The 15,878-nt window shown below is 48.1% G+C and overlaps 1 protein-coding gene across 1 annotated transcript in view; it reads right to left on the reverse strand.

Moving 5' to 3' along the window:
- LOC120063961 (A-kinase anchor protein 11-like) overlaps positions 1-13,721 on the reverse strand; it is a 20,437-nt gene extending 6,716 nt beyond the window's left edge. Inside the window, exons 1-10 of the mRNA XM_039014270.1 lie at positions 13,659-13,721; positions 13,419-13,529; positions 13,283-13,336; positions 12,712-12,843; positions 11,736-11,997; positions 7,909-11,597; positions 7,583-7,753; positions 7,158-7,477; positions 6,599-6,742; positions 4,142-4,225 (exon numbers count right to left, since the gene is read on the reverse strand). Coding sequence (XP_038870198.1) covers positions 4,142-4,225; positions 6,599-6,742; positions 7,158-7,477; positions 7,583-7,753; positions 7,909-11,597; positions 11,736-11,997; positions 12,712-12,843; positions 13,283-13,336; positions 13,419-13,529; positions 13,659-13,721 — 5,030 coding nt within the window. The remainder of the gene's footprint in view (positions 1-4,141; positions 4,226-6,598; positions 6,743-7,157; positions 7,478-7,582; positions 7,754-7,908; positions 11,598-11,735; positions 11,998-12,711; positions 12,844-13,282; positions 13,337-13,418; positions 13,530-13,658) is intronic.
- Positions 13,722-15,878: the final 2,157 nt, after the last annotated feature.

The raw sequence follows: 15,878 nt of genomic DNA on the forward strand, positions 1-15,878 counted from the left end.
AGAGAAAGAGCAAAGGGGGAGAGAGCAGACAAGTCTTCGGGACAAGTCTCTGAATGTCGTTGAGTGGCCCAGCCAGAGCCCGGACTTGAACCCGATCAAGCATCTCTGGAGAGACCTGAAAATAGCTGTGCAGCGACGCTAAACATCCAACCTGACAGAGCTTGAGAGGATCTGCAGAGAAGAATGGGAGAAACTCCCCAAATACGAAGCTTGTAGCGTCATACCCAAGAAGACTCGAGGCTGTAATCACTGCCAAAGGTGCTTCAACAAAGTACTGAGTAAAGGGTCTGAATACTTATTTCTGTTTTTAAAAAATTATACATTTGCAAAATGTTCTAAAAACCATTTTAAGGTTTGTCATACTGAGGTATTGTGTGTAGATTGATGAGGAAAAAATGACAATGTAATCCATAAATATCACTCCTGGAGTAGGGTGGGGTTTGGCATTGTACTGTACAGGCTACAGAGATAGACATCCCTTACCCCAGGACGAGGGTGGGGTTTGGCATTGTACTGTACAGGCTACAGAGATAGATATCCCTTACCCCAGGACGAGGGTGGGGTTTGGCATTGTACTGTACAGGCTACAGAGATAGATATCCCTTACCCCAGGACGAGGGTGGGGTTTGGCATTGTACTGTACAGGCTACAGAGATAGATACCCCTTACCCCAGGACGAGGGTGGGAGGTCTAAATGACTGTTGCTCATTTTGACACTCATTTTTTTGATTTGGTATAGTATCAGTCATTTTGACTAAAATATTAAGTCTTAGTCACATTTTTTGTCATTTGAATAATGATTTAGTTTAGTTATTGTCAAAATGACAAAATCAGTGGACCATTTTAGTCAACTAAATATCCTTTCATTTTAGTCACATCGCATTTGTATTGCCTCATTAACCTATAGTAAACATACATCACTGACACAATACATAGCCTTGTCCTACCAACATACTTTTCTCCATAACATCCTATTCTCTTCCCAACAGCAGAAATATTACAAACATAAGAATATATAACAATTATCTGTCCATGTAAATTCCTAATTCAGCCAACATAGATATTACACATTACATACAAAACAAACACACTCAAGTGAGAGCAAGAGAGAGACAGACAGAGTGAAAGGAGAGAGAGAGAGAGATAGAGAAAGAGACAGAGAGCAAGAGAGAAAGACAGAGACAGAGAGAGAGAGAAAGGAGAGCGCGAGAGAGAGGATACAGAGAGGAGGAGATAGCGAGAGAGAGAGGAGAGAGAGGAGACAGAGAGCGAGAGAGAGGAGACAGAGAGCGAGAGGAGACAGAGAGCGAGAGAGAGGAGACAGAGAGCGAGAGAGAGGAGACAGAGAGCGAGAGAGAGGAGACAGAGCGAGAGCGAGGAGACAGAGCGAGAGCGAGGAGACAGAGCGAGAGCGAGGAGACAGAGCGAGAGCGAGGAGACAGAGCGAGAGCGAGGAGACAGAGCGAGAGCGAGGAGACAGAGAGCGAGGAGACAGAGAGCAAGAGCGAGGAGAGAGAGAGCGAGAGCGAGGAGACAGAGAGCGAGAGCGAGGAGACAGAGAGCGAGAGCGAGGAGACAGAGAGCGAGGAGACAGAGAGCGAGGAGACAGAGAGCGAGAAGACAGAGAGCGAGAAGAGAGAGCGAGAGCGAGGAGACAGAAAGCGAGAAGACAGAGAGCGAGGAGACAGAGAGCGAGGAGACAGAGAGCGAGAGAGAGGAGACAGAGAGCGAGAGAGAGGAGACAGAGAGCGAGAGAGAGGAGACAGAGAGCGAGAGAGAGGAGACAGAGAGCGAGAGAGAGGAGACAGAGAGCGAGAGAGGAGACAGAGAGCGAGAGAGGAGACAGAGAGCGAGCGAGGAGACAGAGAGCGAGGAGACAGAGAGCGAGGAGACAGAGAGCGAGGAGACAGAGAGCGAGGAGACAGAGAGCGAGGAGACAGAGAGCGAGGAGACAGAGAGCGAGGAGACAGAGAGCGAGGAGACAGAGAGCGAGAGAGAGGAGACAGAGAGCGAGAGAGAGGAGACAGAGAGCGAGAGAGAGGAGACCGAGAGAGAGGATACAGAGAGGTGGAGATAGCGAGAGAGGAGAGAGAGAGAGAGAAGAGAGAGGAGAGAGAGGAGACAGAGAGCGAGAAGACCGAGAGAGAGGAGACCGAGAGAGAGCGAGAGAGAGAGAGAGGAGGCACAATCACCAGATGATGCAGTAAAGTATTGGAGAAGTAGTATGGGTTACACCTCCATCACTCGTCTTGTCACTGACATCGTTATCAACGTTCAACCGACGCTGCAGCCACATTGATGCCTAAAAGGAGAATTGGGGCTACTGACTTTGAACGGGAGCTAATGACTGTTTCGCCCAGTGATGTAGTCGAGTCACTAAATCTCAAGTCTAAATCGAGTCCCAAGTCCCCTGTGTTCCAGTCCGAGTCCCCATGTCTGAGTCACTGGGTCCACATGAACTCAAAATAAAGTTAAGCAGTAAGATAAAGTGTAGTGGCAAGAGTGATTTAGTCAATAAAATGTTTGCTATCCATTTTTCTTTCTTTTTGTACCACCAAATATTTGCATATAGGCTACTGGTAATGTTACCAGGGCCATGTTCAGTTGCAAAACGTTCTTGAACGTTGCAGATAGAAATTCAATGACTAGAGCCAACGTTATTCCTTATTCAACATGTCAGAGGCATGTTTGTTCTACATAGCATATTTCTATCTGAACGTTCCAAAACATTGCATCCTGCTGAACGCGCCACAGGTTGTTAGCTATATCTAGTTAATGAGGTAACTTGACTGAACAAGGTGTAGCCTAAACCAATGGTTAACGGTCCGGTCCGCAAGTAGCTAAGTTTTAAAACAGCCCGCGATATACTTTATGAATATAAGACCGCCAATGCATAATAGAAAGAAAAAAACATAGCGGCTGTATTATAGGTAATATCTTTTGAACAGTAATGGCTAGAATCAAGCTGTTTTCTCTGAGGAAAAGAGGGAGACTTGGCAAGTACGTTGGCTACAGAACCTGGCTATGAAATGCAGTGGGGAATGTGCGGGGGTTGAGCGAGACTTTTCTATACTGAAGGGAGAGAAAAATATAGCTGGCATGTTCATTTAAACTAAAGGCTGCTATTGTTTTTAACTTCTTAAAGCAGCTTGTGTTTCTTAAACCAGGCAAAGGGTGTCTAACTAGAACGTTGGTGGTGACTGGTTGCTACGGGGAAGCAAGACAGTCACCTGCGCGATGTGTATAATTGGAGGCGGAGCCTGTCTGCCCACATTGCTTGCTCCCCTGCAGCTCACCAGCTGATATAGGCTAGGATGTGTGCCGTGTCCTTCCCACTGTAGACAACTACGTGCTCTAGATTTTACTCAGAGAAATGTTGTCTCGTCTCATTTTAATCAACTCAAATAAAAAATCATTTACGTTTAGTGGTAGTTTTCTGGGTCTATTTAGACAGTTATAGTCTCGTGAAAAATAGGTGTTTGACGAATATTTTATTCCCTATTTTTGTTAACGATAAACACTGGTCTGTTGTCATCACACTCAGCCATGCAGCATGCAGGCAGACAAGCAGGCAGACAAGCAGACAGACAAGCAGCCAGCCAGACAGAGAAACCTGCTTCAATCCTTCCCACACCCACTACAGGACATGCAGCAGGTTCACACACACACTGATTCCATTGACTAGGCTAATTCCGCTTGTCTGCCGACATAGTGGCGACGAACACACTGACAAAGACATTCTCTGTCCTCAATGGTTATCAAGCGGGATCTGTAGAGGGTAGAAGCTGTTGTCTCATACACAGTCACATTCTACAGCGTTGCTGATCACAGCTCTGACATCATGCAATGATTAGGGGGCGTAGGTAGAAGTTGACCCTAACCACTGACACAGGATTACATTATGTAATGGTTTTCTAATGGTAAAGGTTAGGATTGGGGGATAGGATCTGATCTTAAATCTGTGGTTGTGGGCAACTTCAACCTGCACCTATGTGGGAGTTAGCGGTCAGCATTATAGCAGTGTTAGCTGTATGTATGTATGTATGTATGTATGTATGTATGCATGTATGCATGTATGCATGTATGCATGTATGTATGTATGTATGTATGTATGTATGTATGTATGTATGGATGGACCGACCTGTCGGAAGGAGAGAAGGACAGGTGCTCCTCATACATCTCTCCCTCTAACCCCAGGCTGCTCCAACTACTGCTGTTCCCATTGCTGCAAGAGACAAGACCAATGCTCAACACTGGTAACATACACACACTGATCATAACCCTGTCCATTACCCTAATCCTAGCAATGACACTAACCCTGAACCAACTAACCCAAACCTGCTCCAACTAACCCTAACCCTGAACCGACAAACCCTAACCTGCTCCAACTAACCCTAACCTGCTCCAACTAACCCTAACCTGCTCCAACTAACCCTAACCTGCTCCAACTAACCCTAACCTGCTTCAACTACTGCTGTTCCCATTGCTGCTGGGGAGACAACCGTTCAACAATGGGCACACACACAGTCTTAGGCATGGGAATCACTTTGGTCAAGCAGGTCCATTACAGACCTGGTTGATCTTTCTTACCTGGCAGAAACAACTGCTTTAAAGCATTACATGATCCATCTCAATGTGAGGCTCATACAATAGTTTTGGTCCTGAAAAAACACTCAATCAAAGCAACAACTGATGACTGCCCAATTATGTTAGATGAGATCACTGCATACTAGTCTTCACTTGTGAATTCCACTGGGACATCCAGCTGGCAGCTGGAGCATCACAACACACTGTAGATACGAGAAGGCCCTTGAGCAAGGCACTTAACCCTAATTTGCTCCAGGGGCACCGTGCTACTATGGCTGACCCTGTAAAATAACACTTTTCACTGCACTTATCAAATCAAATTGTATTAGTCACATGCGCTGAATACAACAGGTGTAGACCAGCGTAGCCTAGTGGTTAGAACGTTGGACTAGTAACCGAAAGGTTGCAAGTTCAAATCCCTGAGCTGACAAGGTAAAAATCTGTCGTTCTGCGCCTGAACAAGGCAGTTAACCCGCTGTTCCTAGGCCGTCATTGAAAATAAGAATTTGCTCTTAACTGACTTGCCTAGTTAAATAAAGAGCAGCAGTAAAATAACAATAGCTAGACTATATACAGGGTGTACCGGTACAGAGTCAATGTGCAGGGGCACTGGTTAGTCGAGGTACCTAGCCAACAATATGTATTTTTTTGTTTAGTTAAATTAGCCCTGATTATCAGGCTGGCTGGAACCTGTACACTGTGCACTCTGGTATGTAAAGAATGATGTGGAGACCTAAAAATAGCTCCACCAACATCATCTAGTTAATTGATGACCTGAGCTAAAATACTGTCTCCGTAGCTGTGGTTTATGAAAGTGGTATGCTGAGAGGTCGTTAAGAAGTCAATCAGTTCTTCCAGGGTTTGAAAACCTTTACAATGGAGCCTTTCCTTAGTTATCTAGTTAATTTGTTGACAGTTGGGAGACAGTTGGAAAAGTATTTTGAAGGGAGAGAGAAGCTAATGAATAACAAACGGTGGAAGGACTTTGTTCTTGTGGAAAGGGCCTGAGGCAGAGAGAGAGAGAGAGAGAAAGGCTGCTACAGACACACCTTAAGAAAATATTATGATACCTTCAAAATAACTAGCTGTTCTCCTCACACATTCTCCCATTCAGTATCTGGGGAGAGAAGTGTACATGTTGACTGGGTCTGCTTCCATAGAGATATCAGGCTGAGCCAGAGAACGTCAATAACTCTCCTCCAACCGTGAGACTGGGTGAGACCACGTCACTCTCAGAGCATTACACCAGATTCACTAACAGACCAGTATGTGTGTGTGTTTCTATCATAAAGGAAAAGCCATTTATCTCTTAAAAGTGATATATTATCCTTATGATGCATTAACTCAAACAATCTCAGCAGAACTTGGCATTAATCAGCTATTTAAATTATATAACAACATTTGAGAGAATATATGTATTATTTGCTCAAATCAGAGTTATTTGTTTCTCGGCAGCAGAAGGTCCTACAGGTTCCCAAACTATACATTCTGCTGGTCGTGACCTAAGGTGACCTCACGTCATCCAGCAGCCATCCGACAGACAACATGGAGAAACCCGTCTTGTACTGATCTCAACTCAGTCTCACAGCATCAAACCAGCTAATCCCCAATCACCACAGTCATCTTAAAATGACATGGGAAATGCCATTTGACCTCTTGATTGAGAAATACATCTATTTCTCATTGGCAGTGCAGCCAAAGCGGTGATGACTGACTTGCCTTTATTAGTTTCAGCATTAATTGAAGTCTAGGCTGAATGCCACAACCCTGGTCTAAAGCTCTACTCACTTATATATCAATCCATCTGTGGACATTGAACGTGGGTTAGAGTCCTTCGCTGGTGTGAAAGAGTGAGACAGAAAACAGTACTCAAAGACATTAAAGAAGTGTTTCAAGAGGTGAATCATGAATCAACTAATCTAGATTAGATGTCTCTAATGTAGCCTTCAGAGAAACTAAAAGAACAGAGCAGATTAGTTTGAGACTACATGATGTTCTGTGTGTTTCCTACCTGCTGAGGTGCAGGAAGCTGCTGGTCTCGTCGGGGTGCTCGTCCTCAAAGCTGAGGTTGGACCAGCTGCCCAGACTGTCATCTCCCACACTCAGACTGAGCTGCTGGGACACCGTGGACTCTGTGGCCTCCCTGCCTGGAGAGCTACCACAGGGAGATGGAGAAAGGGAACCAGACGCAAGAATAAAGATACAGAATCTTTATACAGAGACATACAGTTCATAATACTACCAACATTAGGGACTGAGAGAAATATAGTTAGTAATCAAGATGGTGGACCTCTTCTTGGCTCCTTTACTATTGTTGTGTAATCTGGTCAAGTACAAAATTGCGAAAATTATGGACTCTTCAATTAATTGCCCAAGATGGTGCGTCACAAGAATTAGTAAAACCCTTACATATTACTAAGCATCATGGTTAACCATAAGGAAATCCATGTGAACAGTCATGGAATCTTATGGGCCTTGACTCACCATGTGGTTGCTCTCTACAACATTAGGGCTAGTCACAGATTGGTGGTGTTGTGTCTTACACAGACTTTGCCACAATGTATTTGTACCTGAGGTTGGCAGTCTGGCATGCGTTGGACAGCGCGGACGTCATGATCTCTGCGGTCAGACTCTCGGCAAAGCTTGGCCCGTCGTGTCCGATCCCGCTGTCAGCGTTCAGGCTGGTGTTGCTCAGCTCTCGTTTCGCCCCCTCCATCGCCGTAGTGACGATCTCCTCTGCGAACACTGCCCTGCGGTCCAGATCGATGTAAATCTCAGGGATCTCCAGGCCACACACCCCCACCTCCCCGTCCGGCCTCCTCCTCTGGCCTGCTCCTGCCCCAAGGATGTACTGCCTGCTAGGCCACGAGCAGAACGGACACTCGATGACCTGTAATAACAAACATCATGAATACTCAAGAACTGTATATAAAAAATGGTTGGGTGATAGACCATAAGTAATCAATCAGAAATAAAATGGCTGACACTTCTTGACCTGGCAGTATCGGCAGGCTGTCTCCCCCAGCACAGAGCCCACTGCTCCCCCCTCAGACGGCCTCTCAGAGTGGGAGTGTCTGTCTGGACCCTGTTGGGCTGGGTGTCCGGCCGAGGCTAGGCCCATCTCCAGTGTGTCGTCCACTATCTTCCTGGCATAGTGCTCCATGACCTGCAGAGACAAACGCTGGGAATTGGAGAAAGCTGAAGTCTAATGCTACAATGCAATGATGATAACATGAATCAGACTGCTGTTAATTCAATGTGTACATGTTTTAACAGTATCTTTCCCTACTCCAATAAAATGATGAACTAAACCAAACTGACCTGCATGACTCCACTGTTGTATCCTCCGTCGTCCAGGCAGCCTGTGCTGTGGTACTGCCTGTTCTTTCCCTCGTTGGCCAGCAGGGGGCATGAAAAGGAGTTCCTGATCAGGTTCTCTGCCATGTCCTCCAGCTTGAATTTCTGATACAGACACGAGTCAGTCAGGGACTTGGGTAGTCGGTTTGACGACACACAGAGTTTGCGTGTGACGTCACAGGTGATGCTGTACGCCAACGACTCTGCGAAGTTCACCAGCTCCATGTACTCCCTCTGGCTCCCATCATCAGAGTCGCTGGAAGGAGATCCCACTCTCCCTGCTTCGTCCCTGGGTACAGACGGCTCAGCATTGGGCCCCCTGCAGCCATCCTGGTGGAGCCTTCTGGAGGAGTGGTGCCTGGAGGAGGAGGGTCTCTTCTTCATGTTGCGGGCAGCATGGGCCAGGCCCAGTTTAATGGAGCGGTAGGCCAGACGGCTGGCATACTGATCCAGGACCAGCTCCCTGCTGCCTCCCTCTTTCTTCAGCACCCTGATTAGGTAGCCAGCGTACTCATCTGTCACACTTTCACAGCTGGGATAGTCAGAGGACAGGCCAGAGCTGGCAGTAGAGGTGGAAGTTGACGGGTGGAGGACAGAGGAGAGGTCACCAGACCACTGTTCAGCCAGATGACCCACTCTGCAGCCCCTGCTGTGTTCACTGGGCTGGAGTTGGTTGTGGTGGTGAGGGCATTCCCCTGACCAGTCCTGGCTGGCTCGTTTGACTGCTCTTTGACGACACTGTCCTGACCCCATTATCCTCTTCACGTCACTGATCACCTCTCCCGCCACCTCGCCAGCGTAGATCCACAGCGTGTTCAGGGTCTGCTCCGAGAACTGGGCCACGCTGTCTCTTCTCTCCTCCACCGTCCTCCTACCTCCATCCTCCACTCCTCCCAGAGTGTCCATCTCTGTCGCCATGGAGACAATGTGGCACGCCAGGCGCTCTGCGTAATGGAGGGCTCCCTTGTCGGCCATCTTGTGTCCTCCAACCAATAGGTTGAGTTCTGGCTGCGGACGGTTTCCTGTCTCGGTTCCAGAGTTAAGCCCTTCTACTCCACCCTCCTCTTCCTCGTTCCCGTCTGCCTCCTCAGACAGAGACCTCATCAGTTTGAGCATGAAGTCAGCCTTGTCCATCTCAGAGGGAGACTCTTTGGGCTCAGGCCCTGGCTGGTAGTGTGGGGTGGGAGGAGGGGTGGCGGGAGAGAACTCCTTGGCCAGTTTGCCTTTCAGCTTCTTGGAGAACTGCTTGATCTGCTTCTCCTGGGACATCTTGTTGGGATGCTGGGGGGTGGAGGGGGGCGTACCAGGGGTCCCGCTGGACTTGCAACCAGTGCTGGGAACCATCTCCTCACCGGAGGCCATCTTCCTGCCTTCCCGGCCGTCCATCTCAAACCCTGGAATCTCTAGAGTGTCCTTCATCATCACAGGCCGGGTCTCTGAGACAGCTCTGCTGGTCCTGGAGCCTGACTCACAGGTCACTCTCCCTGGTTTCTGAGAATGAGGGTGGAGAGAGGAGTGGGAGGTCTGGTCAGTGACAGTACCCTCCTGTCCGGATGGAGGTCCCCGACCAACAATGGCTTTAGAAAGGAAGTCAGCACAGTCCTCCACCTTCTTCTTCATCTTTGTGGCAGTCATCAGCTCACACGCTTCACTCACTATCATATCCACCATGTTGCCAGAGAAGTTGTGAAAGGGGGTCTTTGGCAGCAGGTCAGTCTGTGTGGTAGCAGTAGCATCAGAGGCGGCTGTGGTCACCATTCTGCTCTCTGAGCTGCAGCTCCTCTTAGGGCTAGTCTGGGAGGTGTGGGCCAGGCTGGTCTTACACTGGCAGATGTCTTCTGAGTCGTGTAAGAGGGAGATGGCCTGGCCTGCCTGGGGGACAGGTACACAGCTGGCCATCCCAGACACACAGAACAGAGCCTTCTTCACAGTACAGCCATCCTCCCCTGATGGACCTGGGCCTTCCTCGGCAGGGTTAGCCTGGTGGTCAGCAGCGGTACTGCAGGTAGTGTGTGTTTCGTCAGTGCTGACGTAGAATATGTTGTCCAGAGAGACACTGATGGCTGCTTGGGTGGTGAAGGCCACGTCAGCCTGGGACAGTTCGATGAAGGCCTCCTGGAGGACAGACTCAGAGAGGTCTGAGGCATAGGAGGACACCACCTCCTCATCGTCCTCCTCCCCCACGCTGAAGGACCAGTCACTGGGGGTGAGGGGGGTGGAGGGGTGGGAGAACTGACACACTTCCATCATCCCCTCAAACACCAGCTCCTCCGCAAGGTCGGCGGCAAACTGAGTCACGGTGCTGTTGAACATCTGCTTCTTCACCGTCAGGAAGTCCTTCAGAGCGCCCGACACTGCCTCTCCCACCAGGAACCCAGCCAGCCCGTTGATGGCCCGTTCCTTCAGGACGTAGGCGCGGCGCATGCCAATCTCTTGGAAGGCCATCTGGAAGACAGATGTGGTGAGTTTGGCGGCCAGGTGGCATAGGGTGGTGGTGCAAGAGGACACTCCCTTCTGCAGGTCTCTCAGAGCGCTGCCCAGACTCATCTCTACCAAGTCTGTGGCAAACCTCTGGATGCCGTCCTTCAGAGACTGGGGCTTCTGTTGCAGCTTGGAGACAGTCACCGTCTCCTGGATCTCAGACAGCTTCATGACGTGTCCAGACTGGTTCTGGAACTCCTTGTGACAGACACAGCTCAGATTCTTGTTGTCGTTGAGGTCCACAGGAGACTGGTATCCACACACGGAGCCCAGGATCTCCTTGGACAGACTGCTGGCAAAGTCTGAGTAAGTCTTGTAGAGTGAACACAGGTCCTGGGGTTTCTTTAGCTCTGACTCATCTCCTCCATCTCCCTCGGTCTTCCAGAAGTAATCCAGTGCTCCATCTCCGAGTGGGCTGAAGGCTGAGGAGCTAACGGGGCTGAACAGAGGACCTCCACCTTCCTCACAGGAGGTCCGGGCCGGCCGGGGGGAGTCAGGGGATCCATACGGAGAGCCAAGGGGAAGGGGGCTTCTGAGCGGGGTGGGCTTCTTCACATTCGCAGGGAGGGTGCGCTGGTCGAACCGGTGGGGGTTCATGGTGGAACAGCTTCGGGACACTTTCTTGGACCCTGACTTGCCAGTACCAGAGTACTTCTTCTTCTGGTCTGGGCCGGTAATGATAACAGAGGAAGTCGGGTCTAAAGGCAGGGTGAGTGTACAGCTCTCTGAGCTCAGCTCGTCTAGGTCGTCAAACTGGTCAAAGCTGTCGAAGAACTCGCTGACCTCAGAGTCAGAGTCCTCCACCCTGTCCGTCGGCCCCCCGGGGATCTGAGGGATGTCCAGTGTCGCTTTGAGACTTTTCTGGTAGCCAACCTCATCTAGGAAGATGATTGGACTAGGGCTGGAGCCGTCCGACTCCTCTGATTCGCTGACGGGACGTGTGGGGGAGGGGAGCCGGGCTCTAGGGCTGCAGAGGGTCCACTGGGACTCTGCCCTTCTGGAGCACTGTACGGTAACGGACACCTCTGGAGGAGACCTACGATTGGTTGAAGACATCCTGTGGGCAGAGCTGATTATGATCCTGGAGCCTGATAGGTCCTTGTCTCTCTTGTGGGCAGGGACTGTCTGGGAGGCCACATCACGCTGGTTTCCATGGAGATAAGAGTCATCGGCTAGGGAAAGAGGGAGATAGAGAGTGGGGGGGTAAATGTTTCGGTCTAAATTTAGTTAACACTTAAGGTTATGCAATAATAAGTGAACACATCATGCTCTATTGAAGGTTCCTCTACATAGAGCTGTGATGAACCTACCGTTGTTATTCTCTCCGGTGGCCTCCTCCTCTAGGTGTTCCAGAGCGGTGACAAAGTCATCTTCGATGGAAGACACAGACTGGTTGGTGTCATCGTCCTCGGGCTGGCAGGGTTCTGCCGTGCCCCTGTGGAGGGCCTGGAGCTCCAGGGCATAACGGACCCCCGCAGCATAACGCCCCAGCAGGCCCACCAACACACCAACAATGGGCTGACTGGGGCTGGAGCTGTGCCTTACAACACACACCGCCTTTAGCGAGCACTGCTGCAGAGGATAGAGAAGAAACAGTCAGAGTTTGCTGGCTGCCTGGTACAGTAGTTTATTCTTACTGCCAAGGGACAATTAGCTCTTTGAGGAATAAAAAACTAGGTCTGCAGACTGTCAGCGCCTGCCAAGACACGCTAATCATCGGAGAGTCTTTGGCTTTGGAAACTCACAGGAATTCACACAAGAGTTCTCTTTCCTTCGGGCTGTGTCTTACAGAGAGAGGGGCTCTACTGGGACAGCCTTGTTATGTCTGCATGTCTGATTGTGGTCTGATGTGTTGTTGTATATGCAGAATAGAACACTCAGCGTCACTTCTGTCTTGGCCACCGTGGGTAGAGGCTCAGTTTTAGTTGCACTGCCTGTCTGTATATCTGTATGTCACACACACTGTAACCACAATGCTGCAGAGCCAGACTGAACACTAGCACAGACACATGGGACCAGGCAGGACAATGTGGCAATCACTTGTGAGAAAACAAGCAACCACACTATCCCAGACATCTGTATACCTGGCTAGGTTCAACAGGGTGAAAACACAGAATCTCTCAGGCCTTTACAAGAAGCCTGAGTAAGGTCCTATGAATCAGCCTCAAAACTATATTGAACTTATTTACCTGTGAAATACTGTATTTACTCTGAAGCAGTCTATAGACCTGAGAAACACAGTCTTTCCCCTTTTACCTATTAGGCACTTCCTCCTCTCATGTCTACCTGTGTTGTAGAGTCCCTCCTGTCGGCTGGTTTCCTGCTGTCCTTCAGCAGCAGCACCTCTTCGTTCCTCAGGCTGGTAACGTGGGGAGACCTCAGGAGCTCCGCCAGGTCCCCTGAGAGAGACGACAGGGCCTGGGAATGAGGACAGAACAGCACACAAATAATACATTCATAACGCATCACTTAAAGGGGCAATCAGCAGTTGCTACATCCATTTTTGGACTTAATTCATTAATTATATGTACCCATTGATTCTTGAATAATATAACTTATAAATAAATGCTTCATGAGCTTAGTTCATATCCCATCAGAACCCAAAATATAAGCTTGTTTACTCCAACGTTAGTAAACAAAGTAAATGTAAACAAACATTATAACTTCAAAACATGGTTTAAACTATCATTTTCATATCATGGATAGTCAGTCCTTGCATCCACAGCTCTGTCTATGAATTTGAGAGTGGTTACATTTCTCCAGCCCCATCTCTCAAATTTTCACAGAAACGCTTTGTTATTGTTTCTACGCATTCATTGAACTACACAAGAGTCAGAGCTGGTGCAGTACGTCTCACCTGTAGAGTTAGATCCTCCCCTTCAGAGAGGCCAGGCAAACACACAAAATTGATCTGATGGAAGAAAAGGACAAGTTAAGGAAATCCTCAAAATCATGAAGTCATAATCAAAGCGTGTGTGTGTTGTGATACACACCTCAGTCAGGCGTGGTGTGTCTCTGGTCTGTAGCTCCAGTCCCATGCTGCACAGCTCCTTCCTGCTCCTCAGAAGGCTCTTCACACACTGAGGCCCGCTGTCACGCACCGTCTACACCATACACACAATTAGAGGGAAGCTTAGGTTTCACACATGCACAACCTTACCCACAGCACCAGGTTATCAACATTTAAATGAAATCAATCAATCGATCAGTCAATATGGCAGTCTGACTCTAACCTCTTTCCTGATGGAGGCTCTGGTCCTGAGAGGAACTCCTCGGATACGGGCACAGGCATCCATGGCAACGCAGGCTGGGTGTGGCGCACTAGCCACTCACCTGTAGAAGGAGAAAGAAGGGAAGGGAAGGAGAGAGAGGTGGGAAAGAGGGAGAGATTTTATATTTGAAAATTTGATATCATTCTATTCTGATTTACTGACAAGTCTCAAAGATTAGAATGAAAAACAACGATCCTAGTCCATTGCAAGTACAGCTGCAAAGGGAGGGTATATTAATGGAAACTTTACAAGTTCACCAGTAAACTAACAGAATTTTGGTATCTTTCAAGGATTTTATGTAATCTATCACAAGAATATCAGAGGTATCTGTAATAATCTCTAGCCCCCTGTGGCCTTAGCACATGTAAAATCTACACTGAGTATACCAAACATTAGGAACACCTTCCTAGGAACACAGCCTCAATTCGTCGCGGCATGAACTCTACAAGGTATCGAAAGCATTCCACAGGGATACTGGCCCATGTTGACTCCAATGCGTTCCACAGTTGTGTCAAGTTGGCTGGATGTCCTTTGGGTGATGGACCATTCTTGATACACACGGGTAACTGTTGAGCGTGAAAAATCCAGCTGCGTTGCAGTTCTTGACACAAACCGGTGCGCCTGGCACCTACTACCATACCCGATTCAAAGGCACTTAAATCTTTTGTCTGGCCCATTCACCCTCTGAACAGCACACACACAATCCATGTCTCGATTGTCTCAAGGCTTAAAAATCCTTCTTTAACCTGTCTCATCCCCTTCATCTATACTGATTGAAGTGGGTTTAACAAATTACATCAATAAGGGATCATAGCTTTCACCTGGATTCACCTGGTCAGTCTATGTCATGGAAAGAGCAGGTGTTCTTAATGTTTTGTTCTTAATGTCTTCATACTAAACCCTCTTTGATAAGACTCAGTCTTCATCCACTCTCAACACAAACCCTAATCATAACAGGAAGTCAGCTGTAGAGGTCAAGAGGTTAGATGTACCACTGCACAACAACACAACCCCAGTCACCTCAGAAAGACAAACACTGGTGGAGATGAACTGAACTGATGCACTCAAGCAAACACTCAGATTAAGTTCAATAAATTCAGAAATCATAAAAGCAGATATTCTTCGATCAGGTTTCCAGCAGCCTTAGATGTTGGCCTAGTCACTCTGTCTGATGTCTTCCTTCAGGCTCCAAGCCAGCACGGACGATCAAACGGCCGTAGAGAGAACAGGGGTGTGGACCCAGAGTCTGAACACTAACCCAGGGCAGGAGAAACACACTTGGTAAGCATGAAAGAGCAGCTAAAGACAGCAAAAATATTTACAGTGAGCGAGGAAGAAAGTTTCCCAAGAAATGTGAGCTGTTCTTTGAGGCGCTGTCCAAAGCAGCTGGTTGAATCTGAGTCTAGACGGCCAGTCTTTGATAGGATGCCTGTCCTCTATGGGAACCAACCAGGGGAAATAATGAATACTCTCTTTCTCTTCCTCTGCTGTCCCAGGACCTCCTGGTCTCTTGGCTGCTTTGGTGGGGTTTTCAGAAACAACAACGCAAGCTGTTACCGGCTAACCTCAGCTATGTACTGACCCCAATGCTATGACCATAGAAATGCAGCTCGAACTAGGAAGTATAGTTTTGCGTGACTGCCACACAGCAGCAAACTGACAGGCATCTCTGTCTCTACTACAATGTTGCAAGTTGTATTTTCTCCTGATGGTTTTGATGATGCTCAGTTCATGTGTCTTATACCATGGCATTTTAGTGACACATTTTTTAACATTTAGGCTTATAATCATACTCAAATCATAGACTTTGCACAAGAAGCTAGTGCAGAGACAATGTCAGACTATGGGGATATGGCAAAATAGAAATTACTTATACTACAGGTTCTTATGGTCTCTGTAAGCAGCTTGGCATGAATTGTGTAAGGGCTCAAAATAGGTCAGTCTTTGAGGCGTTGCAGCATGAATGTGTGACTATGTGGGCAGATGGGTAAACAGGGGAAAGAAATGCAGTAGCACACAGGAGTGAAACTAAAGCTGAAAATTCAGATAACCTTTTTCAGTAAACCATACATATTTACATCTAGGTAATACACAGGACAAAAACAAACAACAATAAAAGATCTGACAAGGCCCGCAGCTGTTGTTGGTGTAGCTACATCATCATCTGCTGGGCTGATACTA

The sequence above is a fragment of the Salvelinus namaycush genome, chromosome 19, assembly GCF_016432855.1.
Source record: "Salvelinus namaycush isolate Seneca chromosome 19, SaNama_1.0, whole genome shotgun sequence".
In the NCBI taxonomy this organism is placed as follows: Eukaryota; Metazoa; Chordata; class Actinopteri; order Salmoniformes; family Salmonidae; genus Salvelinus; species Salvelinus namaycush.